The sequence below is a fragment of the Sturnus vulgaris genome, chromosome 6 (assembly GCF_052056855.1).
Source record: "Sturnus vulgaris isolate bStuVul1 chromosome 6, bStuVul1.hap1, whole genome shotgun sequence".
NCBI classification, from domain to species: Eukaryota; Metazoa; Chordata; class Aves; order Passeriformes; family Sturnidae; genus Sturnus; species Sturnus vulgaris.
The window spans coordinates 37,902,917-37,926,761 of NC_142248.1; the positions used below are offsets into that span (position 1 = coordinate 37,902,917).

Here is a 23,845-nt window from a genome sequence, read left to right on the forward strand (position 1 = left end):
CCCCTCCGAATTGTCTTTTCAAGAGGCTGGAAAGGTGCGACTCCCTCGTCCTTTCTTCGTAAGACAGACGCTCCAGTCCCGCAACTATCCCCCATTGCCCTCCACTGTACCCGCTCTGAGAGCTCCATGTCCCGCTCGTACTGACACGCGGTATAGATTCAATCTGAACAGCGGAGGGGAAACCCAACTCACGGTAACTCCGCCCGCGGGTCCCACCTCCAACCCCACCCGGGGCCAGGAGCTCCGGGCGCACCTCCGCCGGTTTTTGCCCGCGCGAGCCGCCGTCGGCTCCGGGCGGCCCCGCCCCGGGGGGCGCGGCGGGCGCTGCCGGTGCCCCGCGCATCGCCCGCGCTGCCGACACCGCCGGGGGCAGCCGCCGATGCGGCGCCCGCCCGCCCGCGCCTGCCAAGATGGCGGCTCCCGGGGCGGGGGGCGCCGGGGCGCTGCCGCCCCCTCCACCCACTGAGGACGAGCCCCCCGGGACCCGCGGGGCTGCCCCCGGCCCGGCGGTGGCGGGGCGAGAGGAGAGCGGCGGCAGCGGCGCGGAGCTGCTGGCGGTGACGGAGGAGCTGGTGCAGAGCTTGGCCGCCCTGGAAGCCGGCGCGGGGGCGGCGAGCGGCACCGTGCTGTACCTGCGGGCGGACGGGAGCGCGGCAGAGGGCGCGGGGCTGAGCGCCGGCGAGCAGCAGCGGCTGCTGGATGGCTCGGGGCCGCCCCCGCTGCCCCGTCCCGCCGCCGCGCCGCTGGCCGCCGCGGAGCTGCGGCGGGTCATCGAGCAAGTGAGTAAGGCCCAGGAGCAGCTGAAGCCGGCGGCCACCGCCGCGCCCCTGCCGCAGCCCTGCCCCGCGGGCGGCATCATGCAGAACGCCGCCCGGCAGCTGCAGAGCGTGGCCCAGCAGGTCGCCCTGCAGCAGGGCAGGGCCGCGGCGGCCGCCCGCCTCCTCCCACAGAAGGTAACCCCGGGGGCTGGGTGGGAGGGAGGTTGCGGTGCTCCGTTAGGGATGAAAGCCGCGGCTCCGGCGGGTTTAATCCTTTTCAGTAATTTTTTTTTTTTTGCTGTTCTCCTCAGTCACACCTGCCCTCGGGAGGTGGCCACCTGTCCTATAGCTCTAAGGCACAGCTTTCAATGCGGTTTAGAAAAAATCCGTGTTTGAATGTAGCTAATAGCTGCTGTGGTCACTATTTCGGTCTGACAACACTTGCAGCCAAGAACAGTTTAGAAGAGCTGTAGTGGTTAAGTGGTGATACATAGGAAGTTACTGCATGCCTCTTGCAGATGACAGTACCTGGGCTTTCAGCCCACGTTTGGGTGCAGGTTGTGAAGTGATTGATTTGAACTGAGGCAGAGAAAATGTGAGGGGGATGAACAGTAACATCTGATTCTGTGAATCATCACCCCAAAGTTTTTGTGAACTGAACACATTATAGTATGTCCTGGAACTGGGTATTTGGCCTGTGTCATGTAGCAGACTGTAGTTTTTCCGTGTGTGGGGTTTGCTGAAGGTTATGAATGTGCCTTGGTGATGGCATTGACTCTGCTATTCAGACAGGTCTGCTCTCAGGAAACAAAGCTCTGGCATGGCCTCAGAGCAACCTTTACATGCTTAATTCAACAGCAGTCACAGCAGCAAATGATGTGCAGGAAAACCCGTAGCTTGAAGGAAGGGAATCCGTGCTTTGATGCATTAAAATGGAAAGCTAATGATGTGCAGTGGTTTCTTCACACTTTGCTTTAAGGGCACATCTGTATTATCTCGATAAGTATTGTATTTATTTATTAATACTGTGTTTGTGTAATTGCAACTCTTCCTTTTTCCACAAAAGCAGCTGGAAGCCATTTGTGTCCAAGTTCAGCCAGGACAGATGAAGGAAACTGAAGGGCCAATGACATCATTGGCACCAATCCAGTCCAAAACTATAACGCTGAGTCAGCCAGTTGGTAGGAATTCTAGCATACCAGGACTTGGCATTATTAATCCCCAGATAATTAGGATACAGCCCGTTTCAGGAACTGAGCAGCAGCAGCTATTTGTGCATAGTTCTTCTGAGTCTCCAGTTCAGTTGCTGATGCAGAGGCCTTTACCATCTCATGGATCAGTGTCTGTGGACAAGATTCCCCCATCTAAGATGGTGAATGGGCAGAGGGCTGCTTGTGCCACAGCATTGGCTTCAAGGTCTCCAAATCCTACCATGACTGCAGCCAGTTCAGCAAGTACACCATGCCTTGAAAAAAAGCAAAAGGATGACAAGTTAAAGAAATCCTTGAAGGTGAAAACTCGTTCTGGACGGATTTCACGTCCCCCCAAATACAAAGCTAAAGATTATAAATTCATTAAAATGGAGGATTTGGCTGATGGCCATCAGTCTGATTCTGATGACTACTCTGAGCTGAGTATAGAAGATGATGAAGAAGGAAAGGTGAAGGGAAAGGATGCATTATTCAGTTCTTCAAATTATAATCTGAAACCCAAAACGTTTAAATGTCAAACTTGTGAAAAATCTTACATAGGAAGAGGAGGATTAGCAAGACATTATAAACTTAACCCAGACCATGGGCAGCTGGAGTCTTCACCTCAGAAAATACCTCTAAATAAGCCTAATGGAAGTATCTTTGTGGAAGAGGAAATTATAAGCCCAGCACATTTGGATTCAACTGCTGTCACTTTAAATCATGAAAAAGCACTAGCTACCAGTCTGGAAGAAACTGTTGATTCAAAGGCTGGAGAACAGGTAAAGTGTTACTTAGAAAAACTGTCAGTTCTGTGGAAAGTAGAATGGCAGTTCTGTAGCTGCACAGTCTTGTACTGCTCAGAAATATCCACTGATCAACGGGAAATTTACCTAATGTAGTCTAAGTCCTTTAAAAATCAAATTGCCTCTTGCAGTGCTGCAGCAATAGTACTCTTGCACAGACACATACAAGTAAATGTTCACTGAATGTTCATTTCTTACTGGGTTTCTGACATACAGTTTTCACCTTGTCTGCATAAATGAAATTCTTCTCTGCATTTGGATAAGAATGCTGTTGTTCATTTACAGCCTTTAGCATGACAGCAACACATCATCTGCTCTCATTTTCTGTTGCTGAAATAATGTCATCATAGAAAAATCTCTTATTTGGAACACAACAGTGAACTGCAACTTTTCCTAGAGCAGGTTTTCAAAGCAAGGCTTTGAAACCCTGCACACCAAACACTGGTAAAATTTGAGTCTCTGAGGTGGAAGCTGCCTCAGCTGCAAATTTTTTCCTGTGATGTTCTAAGCTGGTCATTTCAAAGAAAATTTTCTTTTAATATTGAAATGACTCTTACCATTTTGCAGCAAGAGCTGATGCAGCTGCCGGCTGGAAAAAGTACTCATTTAGGGGTGTCACATTTATTACTTGTCTTTGAAATTGTGAAGTTTTCTTAGGAAAGGGAAAATTTACAGCTTAAGGTGCCAGTGCAGCAAACAAATCTTCCCTCATCCTCTACACTCAGTTATCACCTCTTAAAAAAGAGAATGACAGAATACTGAAGTCTGCTGCCTGAATTACTGTAGCTGTTTGAAACAGACAGGAAGCCAATCAAGATCCCTACAGTCAACCCCTAGTCCTGTGTCAAATTTAGAACTAATTTAGTAATTTAATCCCTGGATAGAACTGACATAAATTTGCCATTTAATAGAGCTTTCCTAATCAGTAGTATAGTAGGGAGTTACTGAATGTTGGAATGCAAATGTACAGATTATGCAAAGAAGCCTGATGTACCTCAGTACTATTATAAACTCATTTCTTGAGAGATGCTGCAACATTCTTAGAAATTCTAGCTTGGAAGGGAAGATGTTTAAGTAAGAAATCACTGCTTTGAACAGTTAAAATTTTTTAAACTGAAATTATGATTATAATTTAAACATATAAAAGGTACTTTGACTTTCTGTGTGATCTTACAACAGAAGCTGCTTCCTGTCTGTGTTCCTAGGGAAGACAGGATTTTGAAATGTGATAACTGGGCAGTACATTTTGATATGGCCTTGTCACTGTTCATGGTGCCAGAATTTTTTTTTTCTTATAAAGTCTTCATGCTCTGACATAGTTACAATGAAACCCAAATTATTCTTTGAGTATGTTTTACTGCTAATTAAGTTTCATTTCTACAACCTCTTTATCTAAAGAGGATATATTTTACTTCAAAAATATTAAATGTATTTAACCCACTTAAAACACCTTTCATTATGTTTACTTAATATTTTTATTTTGTATGACATCTTGTGGTTCAAAAATGTTAACTTTGCAAATAATGGCATATATGTGATGCAGAAGTAGTCTTACTAATATGTTGGACTTATTCCACAACTTTCTTTGCAAGTTATGCTTGTATCCAGCTTTGCATTTTTTCAGTATGCTATTTATTGTTTGCAAACTTAATTCTAAAATTGTCTTCCTCAAACCTGTTTAAAATGGTGAATAAATACTTTTCCTTTTAATTAAGGCTTCAGAGTCTGAGGAAAGCAGACACTTGCTGGCAGAACAACCAAATGAAACCAGTTCAAGACACCGGGGACCTGTAGCACCAAAAGGACCTGGAAGACCCAGACGACCAAAGAGACGTGGTCGACCCAGGATGGGTGGAAGATCCAGGTGTTCTGGAAGGATTAGCAGACCTGGTCAGTCCCCTTCAAAGTCACTTAGTAATGTGTCAGCAGAACACAATGTATTCAGAAGAAAAGCTAGGTTAAAAGAGGTATGGTTCTCTTCTGCAATTACTTCTCAAGTATTTTTCCCCTGCCCTATTTCCCTCCCCTGTTTTTTAAAATCACTTATTTTCAATGAATCATATTAAAATTTTTTTTCTTTTTTTTTTCCATAAGACTTAGAAGCCTTAGGTGGCTTCTAAGAAGAAAACATTGTTATCTTTTAAGAAAAAAAGTACTTCCAACAGAACACTGGAAAAAGGGAAAATGGGAACTCAGTTTGGAGGGGGACTTTTGACATGTAGATATATTCTTGCTACACTTTTTCTAGAGAAGGAAAGTTACTAGCTACCACTACATATCTCCTCCAACACAGTAAAAAAAATAATAATAAAAAACCGAAAACAAGCCCAGAAAGAAGGTCTTGGGGGAGGATAGAATGGGGATTAAAATCCAAGTAACACAACTTGTTCTTTGTTGTCTGTGTGTTATAGATCCTGTATGGCTACTAAATTACTGATGTTGCTGTTCTTTCTGTGAATTGTCAACATTTGTGGAACTGAGTTTTGTCTGTATATGAGTAGTAACTATTCCGAGGTTTTGTAACTTAGTCCATTTTGGAGTTAGTTTGCATCTAATTCTTAAAGCTGCCTAAACATACAGCATATCTTTCAAAAAAAAGTAGTGATATTTTATGTTCTGAAAACGGGGTGCATAATGTGTGGGATGCATTTTCCTAATAATCTCATTCTGGCTTTTGACAGCTAATACAACAATGTGATAATGAAGACTTAATGGAGCTGGCTCTCCCACGTCTTACCAAGCTTGTTACAGTGTATGAATTTCTGTTGATGAAGGTGAGTTTTTACGTAAGAATATTAAATTATTTTAGGGATACGTCCATTAGTATACATAAAAAGATTCCTTTAGAGAACTAATTGTATTTACTAAATTAATACTGTGCAGCATGTGATGTTCCATCACTTCAGTCTTACATGGGCAAAACTCTGGCAGGTCTCAACTCAAAGCCTTGCTTTTTGCTGCCTGGTTCAGTGGCATTTTGAATATTCCATAGCCTTTTGAATTGAATGTTTCTATTTTAAAATGTTGAACAGAACAAAATTGACAGATCTTAATTTAATCTTTTTTTAAAGTATAGGGAGGGAGAAACAAGCCCTTTTTTATTCCCCTCTTATTCCTAGGTGGAAAAAGGACATCCAGCCAAAGCTTACTTTCCTGATGTGTATAGGGAATTTGAAGATTTGCATAACATGGTAAAGAAAATGGCTTATGATCACCTCAGTAATTCTGATTCTGTGAATTACCAACAGCCTGTTGAAATAAAAGATGCTAAGGTAATAAAACACTCTGTTTGGAACTATGATTGGTTTGTTTCTTTGTTTGCTTTATTTTAAAAGCCTTGCATTTTTAATTTTCTCTGATAAGCTTTCTCGTGCAAGGTAATTATTTGTGAAAAGTCCAACAACTTACCAAGAAGAAAAGGAAATCCATAATAAAACTGCAATTCTAGTTTATGTCAGTGGATACAACTAGGAAGATAAAAAACAATTCTAGCAATGCTGATACTTGCCTTGCATATCTAGGGTAGTATGAAGCTGCATGTTACTGCAAGGTTTATTTAGCATTAACCACTAATAAAAGTACATCCTGATGTTTTATCAGGAAGAGAGAGGAATATTTTTATTTAAAATTATTGACCTTGATTTAAAGAGATAAATAATTTCATTGCCAAATGAGGGCAATCGGAATGCATCTATGCAGTTCACAGTCACACAAACATGAAAGGTAGTGACTACATTAAGAAAATTGCAAACTATTATTTCAGTGACTCCAGATTCATTGTTTATGGAAAGACAGATGGAACCTCTTTCTTGCTCCTCTTCTGTGTTCATGTGCATTCTTAATATAGAATGATGCTCTTTAAAAAAGAAGAACAAGACCAAACCAAACCCCAAAACAACCTAGCCTCGAGAAGCTGGATAGTAGCACACCTACGTAAGGATGAAGCACAGGAATGGAACGTGAGGAGGGGGAAAATCCTTAAATATGCAGAGATACTCTAAACAGGAAGACTTGAATGTTTTTTATATGATGGAGAGCCTCAATAATCTTTACTAAACACTGCTCTGAGTAACTGTCCCTGGATTCTATATATAACCATAATGCTTTCAAGTTTGCCTTAACAGTCACCTTCAGATGAAGGTCAAGTGTCAGTGTGAAGGCTAGTAGAAAACATGGGAGTCTAAATTCTTGCATTGAGCTGACGTGATTGTCAGGCTAGACATGATGCAGTTCTAGCTCAGTTTTAAGAAAACTAATCTGTATTTCAGCATTTATCTATTCAGATCTGAGAGGCTAACTTTCACTTTTTTCCGTATATCTGTTTTTGAAGGTTGCTGAATCTCTAGGAATCACAGAAATACTCAGTGGAGAACAGAGGATGCAAGGTGCAGGCTCTTATTCACAATGTATAATTAAACTGGTTAGTGAGCAAGTGCCTGTGGACATACTGGGACAAAAACGGTTAGCTGAGGTATGGAACACCTTTGTGAAAATTAACAATGAAACTAAGAAAAATTAAAACTTTAAAAAATGCATAATTATTCCTTACAAAATCATGCTGGTATTATCTGAGTCATGCTAAAGTAAGGCTTTTGTGGTGTTCAGAAATACTGAAAGTACTCTCTGCTGTGGTATCATAGCAGGGCATATGAACTAGCACACTGAATATGGACACTTGGTAGTATTCAGGACAGAGTATCACAGGTCTTTGATACAGGGACAAACGAACTTCACTGAGGTGCTGGTAAGTGGGGGCTCCACAGATTCCAACCTGTGTTAGAGGAAATGACCTAACCTACAGCAGGTTCAGACATTGGAGAAGTGATTGCTGTGCTGATTGGTGGCGGATAGAGGGGCATGAAAAGAGTTTCTTTCTTTCTGACAAGTCAGTTGATGAGCTTCAGTCTGTTTACAGCTGTAGCAGAGAGCTGTATTTTGTCCCCTTAGAGTTTTGGTCAAGTGTGAATGCTGTATTTAAATCTTTGCCTCTTAGGAAGACCTTTAGTGTAAATACTGTTTTCAAGGATCATCAGTTCACTGCCATGATGTTCCCAGTTATCTTTTCCAATATTGTCAAGTGTTACAGGGGCAGCAGTTAATCATCTCTTGTTTTGACAGAGCTCAGGGGAAGAATTGTTGCCACCAGCCAAAAGGACCAAGTTAGGAGACATAACAGAGAATGTGAACGGTGCTTATGCCAATCAAGACGAAGTGAGAGAAAAGAGTGGGAATCTGTGTACACTGCTTGAAAAAGATGGTAACTTCTTCAGATTTTCCAGTTCTGTTCTGTTTATGGAGGAGCTGAACAAATCTTTTTCTTCAAGCTACTGTGGTTTTTGTCTTACAATTTCATTTCTTAACTTGCTTCCCAGGTCCTTGAAAAGCAGCTGTTTAGCTGGGAAGGCCTCATGAGGAGGGAAAAGTTACAGATGATGCAGACAGCAGTAGCTCAATTCTGGATGCATGATAATCAGTTATTGATACTACTTGCAAGCATAGTACTGTCCTCTGCTGTGTGCTTCCTGTCTGTCCTGTCCCTCTGAGTGCATGACCATTGTGTCAGCTGTGGGAGAGCAAGAGGAAGAAGCAGAATGCACATCCTTCCTCTTGGCCTCAGCCAGCTACAATAGCAGAATTACCAGAGCTTTGTGGAACTTGGGGAAAAGGGAAAGCTGATGTAGGCTGTCCTGTATCCATCACTGGAATACATCTTGTATTGGAATTGAGGCACCATTTTGCACCACAGTCTTCAGGTGGTTGCCTTTCTTTTTATTCCATCTTTGTTTCATCCTGCTCCCCTTCAGATTAGCTGGGTAACAGTGAAAGGAAAGGAAATATCTAGTAAGATACATCTGTCAGTACCATCCACTTTGTAAATACCTTGTTTTGGTGTTGCTGTAAGTGGCTTTGCTTTTGCCCTTTGCATGTCTTTCAGTCAATGGTTATTTTTGTTTCCCTCCATTAGATTTTGCTTCTCTGAAAGGCTCTCTGCATGACCATGCTTACTTCTTGCTGCACTATGATTTCCTTCTGGGCTATGAGATTTCAAAATTATGCTTTGCTTGCACCTGCTACTAGGGTGTTTGCTAGTCTACAGACCAAAATGTTAAAAATAGTCCTCTCTGCAGTGTTAGGTCTCCTTTTTTTGTGCAGTGGTATCTTTCCTAACAAAAAAAGTCCAAAACGAAACCAACTTACTTGTTCCTTTTGACCTTTAGTGATAAAGACTGACAGCTCATACTACTGAAGCTGAGTAGTTATTGTTCAACTACTTTCAGGGTTTGGGATCCTGGTCAGGTCCAGGTCAAGTAACTGATAGAACACTGCATTTCTTATGGTTTTTACCTTTTCTGGCACAGGACAAAAGTGCTACTAGGGCTCTTAGCACAGCTAATGAATATGTAGTAACCTGATGACATGTCTGAGTCCAGGATGAGCTTGATTAAGAATAGAAATTTAAACAGAAGTTTAAATGCTTCCATCAACTTACTAAAAGTGATGAGGATGAGCAGCTGACAAGTTTGTGCCTGGTAATGTTACTGACTGCATGACAGATGGAAGAAAATTGAGTTTGCCTTTCAGCCCAGGTTGTATCCAGGATGAAGAGAAAAATGCTGCCTCTTAATGTAAGGTCTCTTAATATAGAAATACTTGATAAAATATCATTATTCAAAAATTCCTTAAATTTTTTTTATATATAGTGATATATTTATAGTGACTTTCTCATTGGGAAGTTCTGTGAAACTCCTGTAAGGTGCTTTAGGTTTGCTAATTTGGGGGGAAGCAAAGCAGGGAAGTAGTCTAACTTTTCCTCCAAAATTATTGATGAAAAATAATTTTTTTGGCATGCAATATTAGATTGCGCAGCAAAATAATACTTCTTTCCCCTTTTCAGGTTTTAATCCATTAAATGGAGAAATCCTGCTTTCAGAAGATAGGCATATCACTTGCTGTACAACTGGAAGTACATTACAGACAGCAGAGGAACATAATTCACTTGCTGATTCAGTAGTTAGAATCGATGGTGAAAATTCAGGTACCTCCTCCTCAACTGTGGAAATGAGGATAGAGTATCCCCAGCCTGTGAGCATACAGGGACCAAACGTGGCAGGTGAAGCTTCTGTGCTGCACACTGAAGTTGTTCTGCCTGTCAGAACCAGCTCAGTTGGGCTGGTTCAGACACACTTTGTAAGTGGGAGTGCAGTGGGGGGACCGACAGCTCCTGAACTCCACAGCTCCGTGTCAGAGCAGGCACTGGCCAGGCAGAGCACCGGCATACCAACGAGTGAAGAGAATGGTCACGGTCCAAAATATCATGAACTGCAAGAAGAAAACCCTAATTTAGCAATTAAAGAATGCTCTGAGCAACTCCATAATGCTAATATGACTGATGAAATGCAGGAACTTGAAAAAGCTTTTTCAACAAATGTGCCAATAAACTACCCCCACAGTGCTCAGGCCGAGTCGCACCAGAACCAGGGAGCCTCCCTGTCCGCTCCTGGGAACCAGGAAAATGCTTTCAAAAACCAGAGTGAATATTCTTGTGGGACAGAGGAAGCACAGGAGCTGGCAAATACAGTTACTGTAGATGAAACTGTAGCTTTTGAAATTTCTGATGAGAGCCATGATTTTTTGTCTCAGGGACACGAACAGATTTTTATTCAGACTTCAGATGGGCTTATCTTGTCTCATCCAGACACTGCTGTTTTGTCTCAGGCAGAAGGCATCGTTATTGTGACTGATTCCAATGGTACTACAATGCACATTCGCACACCCGAAGGGATTCCTTTGGAAACAGTGGAAGCACTACTGGCAATGGAAGCAGGTGGCCAAAGTGAAGATATTTTGCTCTCGCAAAGTGAATTGGAGCCATAAATTAGAAAACTCTATAAGCTTTCTTCTGGAAAAGACTGATTATAAAATGTATATTTTTCTAATGTGAATACTGAGATAATTGAAATTTAACTTATTTGTAAACTGTTTCTATGCCCTGTACTTTTTATAACTTATGTTTATATAATCAAGCAGCATTGCAACCAAAAATTCTAGAATTAACATTGTTCTATTTGCTTTATATGTTGGGGATGGGTGGAAAGTGGAAATCTTGTCAACCCTAAAACTTGCACTGTTCCCCTTTGTTACATAATTCCTTTTCTCTTTAGCCATCTAAAAATGCAGTAAGTTGTACTGCTGTTCAGCAGTGATGTGCTGTGTACTGGCAAGCTGTATATGGGTAAAATAAAAGCTATATTAAAAATGCACATTTTCTATGCCACTGAGATAACTAAACACTATTATTGTGCTTTTTTAAAGCTATCTTGAATATTCATTAGCATCTAGACTCGATGCACATAAATCTGCCTGGAAAAATGGGCAGGTTTAAGTATATCCACACTTCTGCATTCTGGAACAATGTGACAGCCTAGCTGATCCTTACTGAAATAAGCATTCACTGAGTTAGGAGACAAAGATAGCCTCAAACAAGATTTGATCTGTAGTGAATGGTTGGAAATATATTTAAGTTGCATCTTATGCAACTGTCTAATGTTCAGCCACACCTTTAAAAATTGCAGTTATGTAGGCATAAATGGGAAAGTGCATAAGGAGTGATCTAATTTTCCTTAACAAGGTACCAAATTGTTTTTTTGCTTTAGTCCGTCATGGCCTATTTTTGCTAGACTGGTATTATACTTTTTTTTTTTCCTTTCAGATGATGCATCCTTTAGCAGTTCTACCCTTTGACCTTTCCAGTAATTCCACACTACCTTGTACTGTTTAATCATAATACAAAGGGACTTTTGCTCTAGGCAGGGAGAAAACTTGGCAAATGACTTGAATTTTTGTCATACTTTCAGTATAATCCTCGGATCAGATTATATTTTTGTGGAGACCTCCTACCAGCATCTTGTCCAAGGCCCCATCTTTTCTTTCAAGAAGTTTAGCAGGTGAAAAAGAACAGCATTAAATGAGCAGCCATTATTGAAAACATATCCTTAAAATGTGTGTGTCACCTCCTTGCTGAATAGATGCAACTACTGGGACAATTGGACAAATCTGCCAAGGACAGGAGAGTTGTTCTTGAGTATGAACAGATCTTTTTTTCATTATATTGTTACTGAAGAAAAACACTAAAATAGAATCTAAACAGATGACAATTTATAGATTTAATAAACTGCTCTACTATATCCCTTTAAACATAATTGGGTTAGGCTTTTTTGTTTGGTGGTTTCTTTTTTTTTTCTTGGTTGCATAAGTAGATGAATTTGATTATCCAAAATGTTGCCTTTTATGAGTAGTTGTGAAAGATACTGTGCATTGAGTTATGAATGAGTTACTATTTGTTTTGGGGGGTTTTCCTCTCATTTTAAGGAGGTGGTAATTGCCAGAGGATACAGACCTACCTTGTAAGTGAAGGTAGCGTACAAAACAAAGTTCTGCAGGTCTTTCAAAGTCTTTGATTGGAATGAGCACTTCTTCATGATACTCTTTTGTACTGACTGTCTAATAATTATATTTGAGGGCTACAAATACAACAATCAACTGCTTAGAGCTAGAATGACAAAACATCTCTGCAATGATTTTGCAGTAATCTTCCAATGCCCAACAACAGTCAGTAAGCAGGAAGGTCTATGAAGACTCCTTCCTGAAGAGCTTTTTTCCTCTTACAAAATGAGAACAAACCACAATTTCCACCTGTGCAGAAAATGAAAACTTGCTTCAATTTTGCCTTCCCTATCAATTTGCACATGCTGGGAAATACAATACACCTACTCTCATAAGAACACTTATATATGTGAACCTATCTTTTCTCCTTGGAAAATATTTTTGAAGTACTGACATGTTTCCATAGTGACACAGGTCTGGCCCAACTCAGATGAATTAAGGTGGCTGTTAAAGTAAGTGGAACACTTCCACTGAAAAAATAACAAAACCCAACAAAGCTGTTCCTAACTTTACTCTCCTTGAGCTACAGCAGAATTTCTTTTTAGATGCTGGAACTGTGGGCTAGGAATAGAACTATGATTAGCTGCCAGAAACAACCTCATTGTTCAAGAGAGCAACATTTCAAGAAAACTTTCTAATTAATGTGTGTCTTGTCCTGTTATTGCAGGAAACTGATGTATTTCCCTTACTAAGCTTACGAGATTTCAGCTTGGGGCTAATTAGGTAAGTCACCCTGCTTTTCCATCGGTACAGAGGTAGGGACACACCTTCAAACCAAAACCACCTGATATCAGTAACAGTAACCCAAGGAAAAAAGCTCACTGAGCTCTATTACAGGTTTTGTTTTATTCAACAGATGCTTTCATGAAACATCTCTTAAAAAAAAAAAAAGTTAAAATTTATTGAAAGGGACAAGACCTTATTATATAATGATTGTAGAATGCTGAGTTGTACTAAACCTTCCCCAGGTGCTGGTTCAGGCTTGGATCACTCTTCGAGGGTGACGTACCCAACAACACTAGAATCAAAACCAAGTTGGAATTTACACTATTGTCTGCAACAGCATTTCAAAATCACATACCAAACTATGTGGATCCTTTTGGATTCTACTTTTTGTGCTTTCTTTTCCTCCACTTATAAAGCAGGTACAAAAACATTTGCCCTGTTAATTCATACAAAAAAAACCCAAAACATGAAAGATCAAGAACTGCTGAATTTCTATGGCGAAAGGGACCGTGTAGATATTTTAGGCTGTCCAGACTTGGGAGGAAGTAACATTTTTTGCTGTAGCTTCTATAAGCATTGAATCTCCCAGACCACCAAACAGTGCTTATCTCTTTCTGACTATAGAGGATTTAGCTTCCTACCTATAGCAACCAAAACCAGATTGTCCCATGCAGAAAAAGGAGTATCAGCTGAGACAAAGTAGGGAATATGAATAGAGAAAAACATTTTTAATAAGTTTTACAAAAAATCAACTTACTTAGTAAGCCTTGCAATATGCCAATTCAGTTTCATATAAGCATCACCAGAAGCCAGCCACGTAACTTCTGGAATTCTAGCACTGCCTGTGTCCTGTTTCCAGCAGCATGGCTTCGAGCAGCAGCATGCTGCTGTTCTCAATGTAAGGCTGGTACAACCATGATGATAAATACACCATCATCAAATCCTGGTCAGCAGAATGAGCAATGTCTTGTACAATTGTTTGCTTGAGTTGTAGTTCCTTCTTGTACATTTCAGACAGCTTCAGAGAAACCTCATCTGAAATGAATTGAAAAACCAAGCACAGTGACCAGGACATTTCAGCAATTCTCTAAAAGCTAAATTATACTTGTAATATGTGAATCATTAAAAAACCCTACCTTACATAAGCTATTCCCCAAATTTAGCCATCTTTTTTTTTTTTTAACAGCATTAATGATGCTTTTACATTAGAATATAAAATGCTGAACAATTTCTTCAGCTTTTATTTTACACACTGCTGATTTTGACATGAGTCCACATTTAATTATAGAATAAGCAGCGGTATTGGTTCTCAGGACCCACTGTAAAATTATCAATTACAGCTGTTCCTCAAATAACATAAATTTGGTAATCCTATCCTGCAATACAAGCTTCACATTTTAGAGTCGCTCTTGATTTCAGCTAATCTTAAGGATGCCCTCATGCTGTGATGCACTTCAGCAATGCATGATCACCAATGAGTAATATCAATAGTGAAAAACAACAGTAAAAAAACCCCAACAGACCAAAACTGAAGTGTTTATTGTAAAAACTGTTACTAGTTATGTTAGTAAAACTGGTAAGGGGGTCAAAATGCATCTATAATCTTTCACTGTTTGGATTCCTAAAAAATAACCACACAAAGTATTTTTAAAGAGAGACTGATCTTGTGCAGCTAACTTAGCCTGAACTATCACTGCCTTCAGAAGGATTTAGTCTTTAATGGAGTAGACAGCATTATTAAATGATTTAGTCACAATGAGTGTTTTGACAGCAGTTGTCTTTGTCATTCTTATTCTTTTAAGCTGGCAGAAAGTAATACATAAAATTCCTGCTAAACTGTGGTAGTGAAGTAAGAAGCAGAGCTTCACAGAAGTATGATTTTCACTTCACAAAGAAGGCAGTTGGTTTGCATGCAATCAGGCTTCTCATGAATTCAGACAGTTTTAAAACTGGGGTAATACCAATTGGGAGGCAGTACCTTTTGCCATCAAGTCAACACGAAAAGAATTAATTTTAACAGTAGAGTGTTAACATTTCTTTACTTGTCTTGATTGACACTGAGATCAGAGGTATTTTTCTTTGGCTGCTTGAGAATTAACTGAGGTATAGCTTGCTCTTTGCATTCAAGGATTTAATTTCAGTGTCAAGTAACAAGTCAAGTAGTTAAGCCTGCAGCTTAACACCAGCAAGTTGCAAATACATCTCTGTCTGCAGAGGATGTGGCTGTTGCAGCTTGGACACTGTAAGCTGCTGACAAATTTAGTTCTATGCTGTAATTGTTGTATGTCAGACAATGCTTGGCAGTCACCAGCAGTAACCCTAAACCAAGTGATGCATTCATGTGTTTATTGATTAGTCAATTGTAAAGGAGACAGCATTCTCTCCCTCTTAGGCAAGACATCCAGATAAGAGAGCTTATTTTTCAGTCATAAATTAGATGACACTGATGACAAAATGTAATTAGCTAAGATAATCAATATTTTACTTACAGAAGTATGGTGTGGGCCACGTATGAAAGAAGGGTGCTGTGCAATTCCCAGCTCCGTGGTGGAATGTTTCCAAGTCACAGATTGCTTTGGTAGTTGAAGTAAGCTTTTCCATTTTCATTTGTATTTTTGTCTGAAAATGATGAACATGAAATGTTAATGAACATTTCAGGAACATTAGGCTACTATAATCTTAAGCATTTTTTAAAATACACTATTTATGAAGGCTATTTAATATTAACATTTCTAACTCACATTTTTTAATTCCAGACAGGAATCAAAACTGGAATCTATATAAAGACTCAATATGAGATACCCTGAAATTTTGAACACTGCAGATATGACTCTGTTTTAGACATTCTTTTGTTTCCCACATGCCACATGTAGAAATATACTAAAGCCCTCTCATTTTTTCATCTCCCTAGTTTTTCCTACAATTTAGCACTGGTGAAAAACATCACACCAGTATAGCACAAGCCCTATAGCACAAGATACTTTCTTACGTAACCATATCAAGATGTCTTTAATTGCAAAAGATCAGCAGCAGGTGAGAAAAGCAGCTCAAGCTACTACTGACAATATACCTAGGCTGGTCTAACAGTTTGCTTCAAAAAATAGGTCATTCCATCCACTTCCTTCATGTTCATCTCACTTTGTGCATTTGGGTATGAAAATGTACACTAAAATGAAGCTTGCAGGCAGTATCTTTACATCAAGCAGCTAAACCACAGATACTTCTATGAACCTCTAAACTCCCAAGGATGAAAAATAAATTAGGTCATAGTACCTATGTTTAGTATCCAATCTAACACTGGCTGCTTGGACTCTTCTTACTCAGGTAGAGTAAAAACTTTCATCAATGCATTTGTAGTCTGAATACAGAAGTATATCAGGAAAAAGAAGAAAATCCCCACACAGTTTCCCCACAGAACAAAATCTGAGGGAACTCTAGCCAGTTTCCTGCTTTTTCTAAATACTGGAGAACTGTATCCTGTCTATGTAAAAAAATAGATCTACCATGTTTTTAATGGGCCTCCACTTTGGCAAAAGGCTGTAAAAGTTATTTTTTATAAGAATTTTAAATTACAGTATCTGGCAGAAAAAAAACCATTTGCTTCCTGTCAAACTGACAGGTGACATGAGTTCCTAGCAAGGTACCCAGAAAAAAAGGTGGATTACATAATAATTATCTTACTCCACTCTCCAAAGAAGGAGATCTGCACAGCAAATACAGGTAGGCAGGCTAAAAATATGACTGCATTATGTCTGATCAAAGACAGCTGCAAGGATATGATGGCAGGTAAAGCACTGCTTTATGCTTTGCTGTTTCTTTTGTTCTAAACAGAGGGAATATCCAGGATGAGAAACAGAACACAGGTGCAGCTTTGGAATGCATTCTTTGTACAATTTGTTTCCAGATCAGTTTATAAAGGGGGAAGTAGAACTGTAAGCTGACAGAAGATGTAATACCAACTTTCAAATTTACCAAACAATCAAACAAATGGTGCACTCTGGATTTATAGTCATTTCGGTTTGAAGCCAAAGAACTATGAATGAAAATCCATTTTTTCTGTCTACAATAAATACTTCAGGACACTTCCTTGTTACTTGAGCACACTTGGAATTGATTCATATTGACTAAATCTGAAAAATTAGTATTACCATATGCTTTAAGGTCTCAAGTAATTCTGCACAGAAATTGTCCAGCTCTTCATTGTATTTTGGGGTTGGCTTTTCAGGTTCTGTGGCATTGTTATCACATGTTATCTCCAGTTTGTTGTCTTGAAATCTAAAACAGAAACATGAGACAACATAAACAACTACATATAGGTTTACTCAAGCAGTGCAGATTGAAAATCCGTGTGGTCTGACCCTACAACATCTCTCACTCGCAGGCTGTTCATGAGAATTCCTACATAAAAATAGCACAAAGCATAAAAATAGCACAAAACATAGCTGGCCATGTGAGCCAATGGGGCTAATACCATAATCTTCAGAGAAAAACAGAACTACTCTACTTTAGAATATGTGCTTGAAAAAACATTTGCAGGTGTTAAGATAACACTTTTTACCTCTTTACCTTGGCCCTGTGCTGGAGGTTGTTCTCTCATCATCGACAAGGTATGTCCAGGCTTCAGCTGCTCTGCAGGACAATCTGGTGCCTCACCACAAACTCCCCTTTGTGCAAATTTAATCCAAGACATTAATCTGTGACCCCAGAGCAGCCAATGTACAGACACCTGCCCTGTCTGGCAGACTTTCCCATACCAGCTGTAAACTAAGACCAGAGAGAGAGAGCTGCTGAAGAGAAAAAGCAACATCTGGCACTATTACAGCAAAATTTTCCTCAGCTTGTACCTGTCAGAACCCTGTCAGACAAACCCTCTTCAGCTGTCAGGATTCTGGAGAAGCTGTTCAAAGCCCTGTTAGTGAAGGTTTTTCATTACAGCATGAAAATAAAAGCCCTACCAAAGCAGGAGTTTTTCTGTGTGGTTTTGTTTTTTTTTTTAATGGTGGTTGTGGTGTGGTATTTTTGCTGGTTCTTTGTTGGTTTTAAATCATCACTATTAAAACTTTGTACAAATCACTGATTCTTTCTTAAAATCTTCTGAACTCTTGAGTTTTTTACACCTCACTGTAAAATATGCAAGAAAATAAGGGAACTCACATGGGCTGAGATTTATAGAATTAGATTTTAACTTGGTACATTATATAAGTATTTCAAATGTTATGTTTGACTATGTAAAATAAACATTTCCCATTTCTTGCAACTATCATTACTATATGAGACATTGCTTGAATGTAAATAGTTTATGTAACCAAAAAATGCAATTGCTGAGTTTGATCTAAGAGCTAGCTTATCCACTGTGACATGTTCTTTTCCCATCTCCCAAAAGAACTTTCTAGTGAAGAAAGATTAATCTCTCAATAAAAGCAATCTTTATGCTATCTTTATTCGTGTATAGTAGCATACTTACTGCTCACTGATCCTCATGTTGACTATTTTGTTTGCTGTAGTAAATCCATTATCATTCAGTCTCTCCCATTTCATCATTAAATTATGCCAGTCTGCTGCATTATCTTTAATTTTTCTTGCACTGACAGATAAAACAGGCCTTCTTGGAGTACTATCGGGAGGACTTTTTGCTGTATGAGAAAATAAAGATTTTGAAGCCATTTAAAGCATACAGAAAAAAATCAGTCTCCAGCAGCTACTTGTGTGAAGGATTTCCTTGCTTTACTGGTAAATATTGATTAAAGTAAAATGGAATTTACATTAACTGTCTTTGGTCATGAAATCTAATACTTCATCTACTGCTATTTGCAAGAAAACCATGTTATTAAACAAATGTAAGCACATTCTGAGGTGTGAAGTTGCAGCATGGACAGCAGTGGCTTTGCAGTGCTGGCAGATTCAGCAGCTGTGTGACATCAAATGACAGTCAGATGCTAATGCACAGTATGGCAGAGAAAAATCACAGCAGCAGTTACTGTGCACGCATGCAGTGCTCATGCCATCAATGTCAGAATTAACTCACAGCAACATGTGAGCTGCAAGAGTTTGGGGAAAGGCTGGGTCCTGCTGAAGGTGGTGGGTGCTTTACTGCTGAGCACAAAGCCCTCGTTCCTTGGTGTCTCCTTGGAGGGCAGACAGCTGTAAGAACCCACTGCACGTCCTCTGATCACACAAAGCAGCCCCATCTCTGCACCTCAGGCCCTGCCCTGGCAGCCAAAGCAGGGCTCAAAGCCAAACTAAATACCCTGCCTGAATGTTTGCTGGCTTCAACTTTTATCCACAGAGATGCCTGAAAAGAGTTCATCACATCATAGTATGTAAAGTCCACACACAATCATAGAACGGGTCAGGCTGGGAGAGGCCACAGTGGGTGGCTGGTCCAACCTTCCTGCTCAAGCAGGGCCACCCCAGAGCACAGGGCACGGGACAGGGCACAGGGCTGCGCACAGGCGGCTCTCGGGTATCTCCAGTGAAGAAGATCCACAACCCCTCTGGCTCATCGGTTTCAGGGCTCGGTCACTGCATAGTAACCAGGTTCTTCCTCACGCTCAGGTGGAACTTCTGTGCATCACTTTCTGCCCGCTGCCTCTTGTCCGGCTGGTTGGCACCGCCGAGAAGAGCCTGGCTCAAATCTCTTGACACCCACCCTTTAGGTATTTATACAGAGATGCGGTAAAGCACATGTGGGGGGCCCGCTCCACCCGCGGCACGAGCGAGGTGCTCACGGTGGACACCAGGGAGTGACAGCATCAGCCCAGCGGGGTGGCAGAGCACCACGGGCACGTTAAACCTCATTAGTTTGCTGAGAAAGCGCCGGGACCCCGCCTCTGGCTGCTCCCCCATTCGCACCCTCCGGCTCCCCCCTCACTCACCCGCCATGGCGACCCCACCGCCCCGCGGAAGTTCGCTCACGTCCGGCCCCGCCCAGCCCGGCCCCCGAGCGGCGCAGGCACCGGGGCCGCCGCCGCTCCGCCGCCTCGGGGCTCGGTGACGCCGCTCCCTGCCGCCCTCCCTGAGCCGCCGCCCGCGCCCCGGAGCGGTGAGTGCAGCCGCGTCCCCGCGGAGCCGGGGGGATCCCCCAGGGCCGGCCCGGTCCCGCTCCTCTCGCCGGGCGGGGCCTGCCGCGGGCGGCGCTCCCGGCCGGCTCCCGGGGCTCGGGCAGCGCTCGATGAGGGGGCTCGGGGCGGGCTCTGGCGGGGCTCGGCCGCTGTTACCGCTGCTGGAGGGGCCGCGTCGCCCTCCCTTGCCGAGACTCTGAGTCTGGGTGGTAAATCCGGTGTAAGCCGAAGTAAAGCCGGCGGGAAGGCGAGGCAGCCCCGTGCGTGTCCGGCCGGGAGCCTCTGGCTGTGCCCTTCCCTGGCTGCAGCCGCGCAGGGCCGGGAAGGCACCTGTTGGGAAGGAGCAGTTTGAAACATTTGAGTATGCTTCAACAGAATACGCTTAAGAAATGCATTTGAGGAAGGGAGATTAAAACAAGGGGGAATGGCTTCAAAGTGAAAGAAGGGCAGGTTTATGTTAGATATTAGGGATCAAATCTTCACTGTGACACTTGACACAGGTTGCCCAGAGAAGCTGTGGATACTCCATCCTTGGAAGTGTTCACGGCGAGCTTGGATGGGGCTCAGAGCAAGCTGGTCTGGTGGAAGGTGGCCCTGCCCATGGCAGCAGGGTTGGAACTGGATGATCTTTAGGGCCCCTTCCAACCCAAACCATTCTAGTATTCTTTAAAGGTTTCGTAAGGTGTCACAAGACCATCAGCATGAATACAGCTGAGTTTTCCCATGCCTATAAGGAAATGCAGTGACCATAGGCTCCCCTTTGCTACCCTTTCCACCTGTTTCATCTAGATTTTTTGTTTTGTTTTGTTACTTACTTTCATTAAGTCACAGAGAAAAAACAAACATCATTTGAGCAAAAAATGCAACATTTCATGAATTGTGTAAAGCCAAGTGTGTGTTAATTAGGTAACCATGATCTGTGTGCCAGCTAGTCATTTGCCTGTGTGTAGGACACATGAAACAAAAGCAGAGGTCCTTTGATGGGTGTGTGTTTGTGTTCTCTGCTCAGCTTGGCAGCATTCTGCTGTGAAGGGCTCTGGAGATGTGACAGTGGGGTAGCCTGCTCTGGGGCTGAATGTGTGAGAAGTATTAGAAAAGAAAACTGTTTTCCTTTTTAGTTGTCAGGATCTAGCTGAGAACAGAGACTATTGTGTTTAGCTGTGGTCATGTGGGAGTTTGTCTGTACTCTGAAGAACTTAAATGTAAGTTTTAATGTCAATGATTTAAAAAAAAATGGAGCTGTTGTCCCTCTAGTACAAACAGGACCCTTGGGCTCAGAGAAATGCAGTGACAGCTTTAGTTTCCTGCAGTCTATCTGTGGCATATCCTGGCAATGAACCTTTAGGCATTGCCTGCCTGCTGAGCCACAGGATTATCTCTCATTTTAGTTGCCTCTGTTAGGCAGCATTGAGCCTTACTTCTGTTTCTAAGCCCAGAAAAAAATCTAAAAAGCTGCTTTTCAAAGCATGGCCTTGAATGCAGTATTCAAGAACCTGTGAAGTCTGAGAGTTGAGAAGGAAGGACTCTGGTGATTGTTTTTGATGTGGTATTTTTCTCCACGTTATCTCTGCTGCAGGACAGCTGCTTAGCGCAAGCTGATTTGCCCTATGCAACTGTTATGTACTTCAGAATAACTGTGGCTGACACAGACTGAACACATGCATCCAGTTCCAAAATCTGTCTGAGAAAATAGATTATATCCACTGTTTGTCTTTGATTAATGAGGTAGGAAAAACAGATAATAATTAATCCTAAAGCTGTTACAGACTACATGTGATACACAACTGTCATTAGAGGGGTATTAAAGACTTCAGGCTCATGTGCAGATGTTTTGAATACACAGGCCATATGGGAGATCTTCTAGTCCCTTATACATTTGGTTAGTGTAGATAAAATTACTTAATTAGTAGTATTTTTAATAAAAGTATGGTTTTGAGTTTTCACTTATATGTTTTTACACAAGTAGTAGAAATATTTTGTTAGTCTGTAAACCACTCAAGATGAAACTTATTTGTGTACGCTGTCAAAAAATTATAGTTCATATACATTTTTCCTTTTTTTTGACTGTACAGGGTGAACGGGTTATAGAGAATAAAATCTTAATTTTTTTTTACTACTTTGCCATCAGAGATTGTATATAAATTTTACAACGAGTTAAAACCCTTACCTAACAGCAGTTTTAAAATGTAACTTAGTATGTGACAAGAAATATTTCCTCCCGTGTTTTTTTGTGAGTGGGAAGAAAAAAACCTTATCAAATTTTCCATTTTTCTCTTTTTTAAAATTAAACGTGAACTTCCAAAATATGCATCAGGTAGCAGATAGGGTTATTGTAGACGAAGGAGGAAAAGTCTTTTTGTGGATAATACAAATTTGCATCTTTCCTTAGCTGGTAGTCAGTTATTCTATTTTTAATGGTATAGTTGAGCTGGAAGAATAAGTGGTGGAAACTGAGAAAGAGGATGAATTCTGAGGGCTTGGAAGGTCCTCTAGTAACTGAGGAGTGTGAGATGGTTCCAGCTACAAGAGCAGCTTTGGATGCTGACAAATGTAAATTGCAAGAGTCGCAAAGGGGACTTAAAACCAAAATATATGAAATTCATGAGGCAGTAGCTGGGTAGTGGTAGACATTGAGATTAAACTGAGGAAGATTAGTAAATATTCCTCAAAATCAGGGCAAAGACTAGATTGACTAGTAAAATTACTAAAGTGGCAAACCAGCACATTTAGAACAGCAAATGAGACTTTAGCAATGAATTCTTTTTATATTAAGTTGACTATAGATAGAAAGTAGTAAATGCTGAAGGAAAGGGTAGGAGACAAAATATAGGATAGGAAATGGATGGTTTGTGTAAATATTGTGGAAGTGTCATGATGCACCAAGGTTATCTAAGTTAACTTAGTAAACATCTTGGAAAAGGAACTCTTCATTCAGAAATAGTTTGGACACATTTATCAGTGGTCTTTATGATATTTCATGAAATACATAATGACAGGTTGTAAACATTGGAGGAGAGTGGAAATTATTTCTAAACTCCAGCAAGCAGTAAAATTTGCCACAGTTAGGAACATCTAACAACTGGTGCTAGTGTAGTTATTGGCAGTTTTTGTAGCAGATAAGATACAAGCCCAGTAACCAGTCCTTATTCCTGTGGTTTTGTCTATGACATCCACGGGCAATGTCATGGAAACAGTCCCTTTGAACTTAGTGGAATTTTATATTGACAGCAAGTGTTGCAGGGCCCAGTGTGTGTGCTGATTGCTCTTGCACAATGACTGAAATAGTTGGAAAACTGAGGCACCAGAGCTTTTAGCTTTTCCCAGTTACAGAGATACTAAACTAGAACAGCTTTTTTTTTTTTTTTTTGTAATTTAGTTGATACACACTGCAATCAATGTATGAAGCTGCCAAACAAAAAACATTTTCCATCCTTAGAGAATTAAAAACTAGGCACAATAGGACATATCACAAATTGCAGTAGGAGTACTTCACAGAATAATTGTGACCGGTTAGAAGCATTTCTAACTTCAATCGGCAGATTTCTGTTTTTTATTTCTCTAAGGAAATTCTAACTCTGCTGAAGCTAAAAAAAAAGAAAAAAAGATCTTAAACAACTGTAAAAAACTTTCCTGTCAACAGATATCAAAAATTCTAGACTTGGAAAACTGCAGGACTCTATACCATTCTGTTAATTGGACTTGCTCATGGCAAAATAAAATTCGATAAGTGAAAGCTTCTTTTCTTTTCCATGTTTCAAAGTCACCCATGAGGAGAAGCAGCAGATACTGCTGCAAAATGTTCTTGTCAAGGCTGTAGTGATGAGAAAAATTACTGCTTTTAATTAAATTTTTTGAATATT

General features: G+C 41.0%; 3 protein-coding genes across 6 annotated transcripts in view; 2 read left to right on the top strand and 1 right to left on the bottom strand.

The window, feature by feature from the left end:
* The first annotated feature begins 410 nt into the window (after positions 1 to 410).
* On the top strand, positions 411 to 11,015 carry ZNF839 (zinc finger protein 839). Its single transcript, XM_014871943.2, has 8 exons — positions 411 to 953; positions 1,825 to 2,730; positions 4,470 to 4,721; positions 5,436 to 5,528; positions 5,874 to 6,026; positions 7,085 to 7,225; positions 7,873 to 8,011; positions 9,650 to 11,015. Exons 1-8 carry the CDS (start codon positions 411 to 413, stop codon positions 10,627 to 10,629), a joined length of 3,207 nt encoding a protein of 1,068 aa, XP_014727429.2. The 3' UTR covers positions 10,630 to 11,015.
* On the bottom strand, positions 1,128 to 19,928 carry CINP (cyclin dependent kinase 2 interacting protein). 3 transcript variants are annotated; one of them, XR_015804251.1, is made up of 6 exons: positions 19,800 to 19,928; positions 18,389 to 18,557; positions 17,073 to 17,199; positions 15,414 to 15,543; positions 13,682 to 13,959; positions 1,128 to 2,223 (listed from the first exon to the last, which is right to left on the bottom strand). XR_015804251.1 is itself a non-coding variant. In XM_014871948.2 (5 exons), exons 1-5 carry the CDS (start codon positions 19,804 to 19,806, stop codon positions 13,757 to 13,759), a joined length of 636 nt encoding a protein of 211 aa, XP_014727434.1. In that variant the 5' UTR covers positions 19,807 to 19,928; the 3' UTR covers positions 13,625 to 13,756. The 3 variants fall into 3 exon arrangements, 1 of the variants encoding a protein (XP_014727434.1); XR_015804252.1 differs by lacking the exon at positions 1,128 to 2,223 and adding an exon at positions 13,028 to 13,216; XM_014871948.2 differs by lacking the exon at positions 1,128 to 2,223 and having other exon boundaries at positions 13,625 to 13,959.
* TECPR2 (tectonin beta-propeller repeat containing 2) overlaps positions 19,850 to 23,845 on the top strand; it is a 42,039-nt gene continuing 38,043 nt past the window's right edge. Inside the window, exon 1 of one of the 2 annotated variants that reach the window (XM_088166269.1) lies at positions 19,850 to 19,966. The gene's annotated coding sequence lies outside the window, so the exon portion shown is untranslated. The remainder of the gene's footprint in view (positions 19,967 to 23,845) is intronic. The other variant, XM_088166268.1, reaches the window with a different exon arrangement.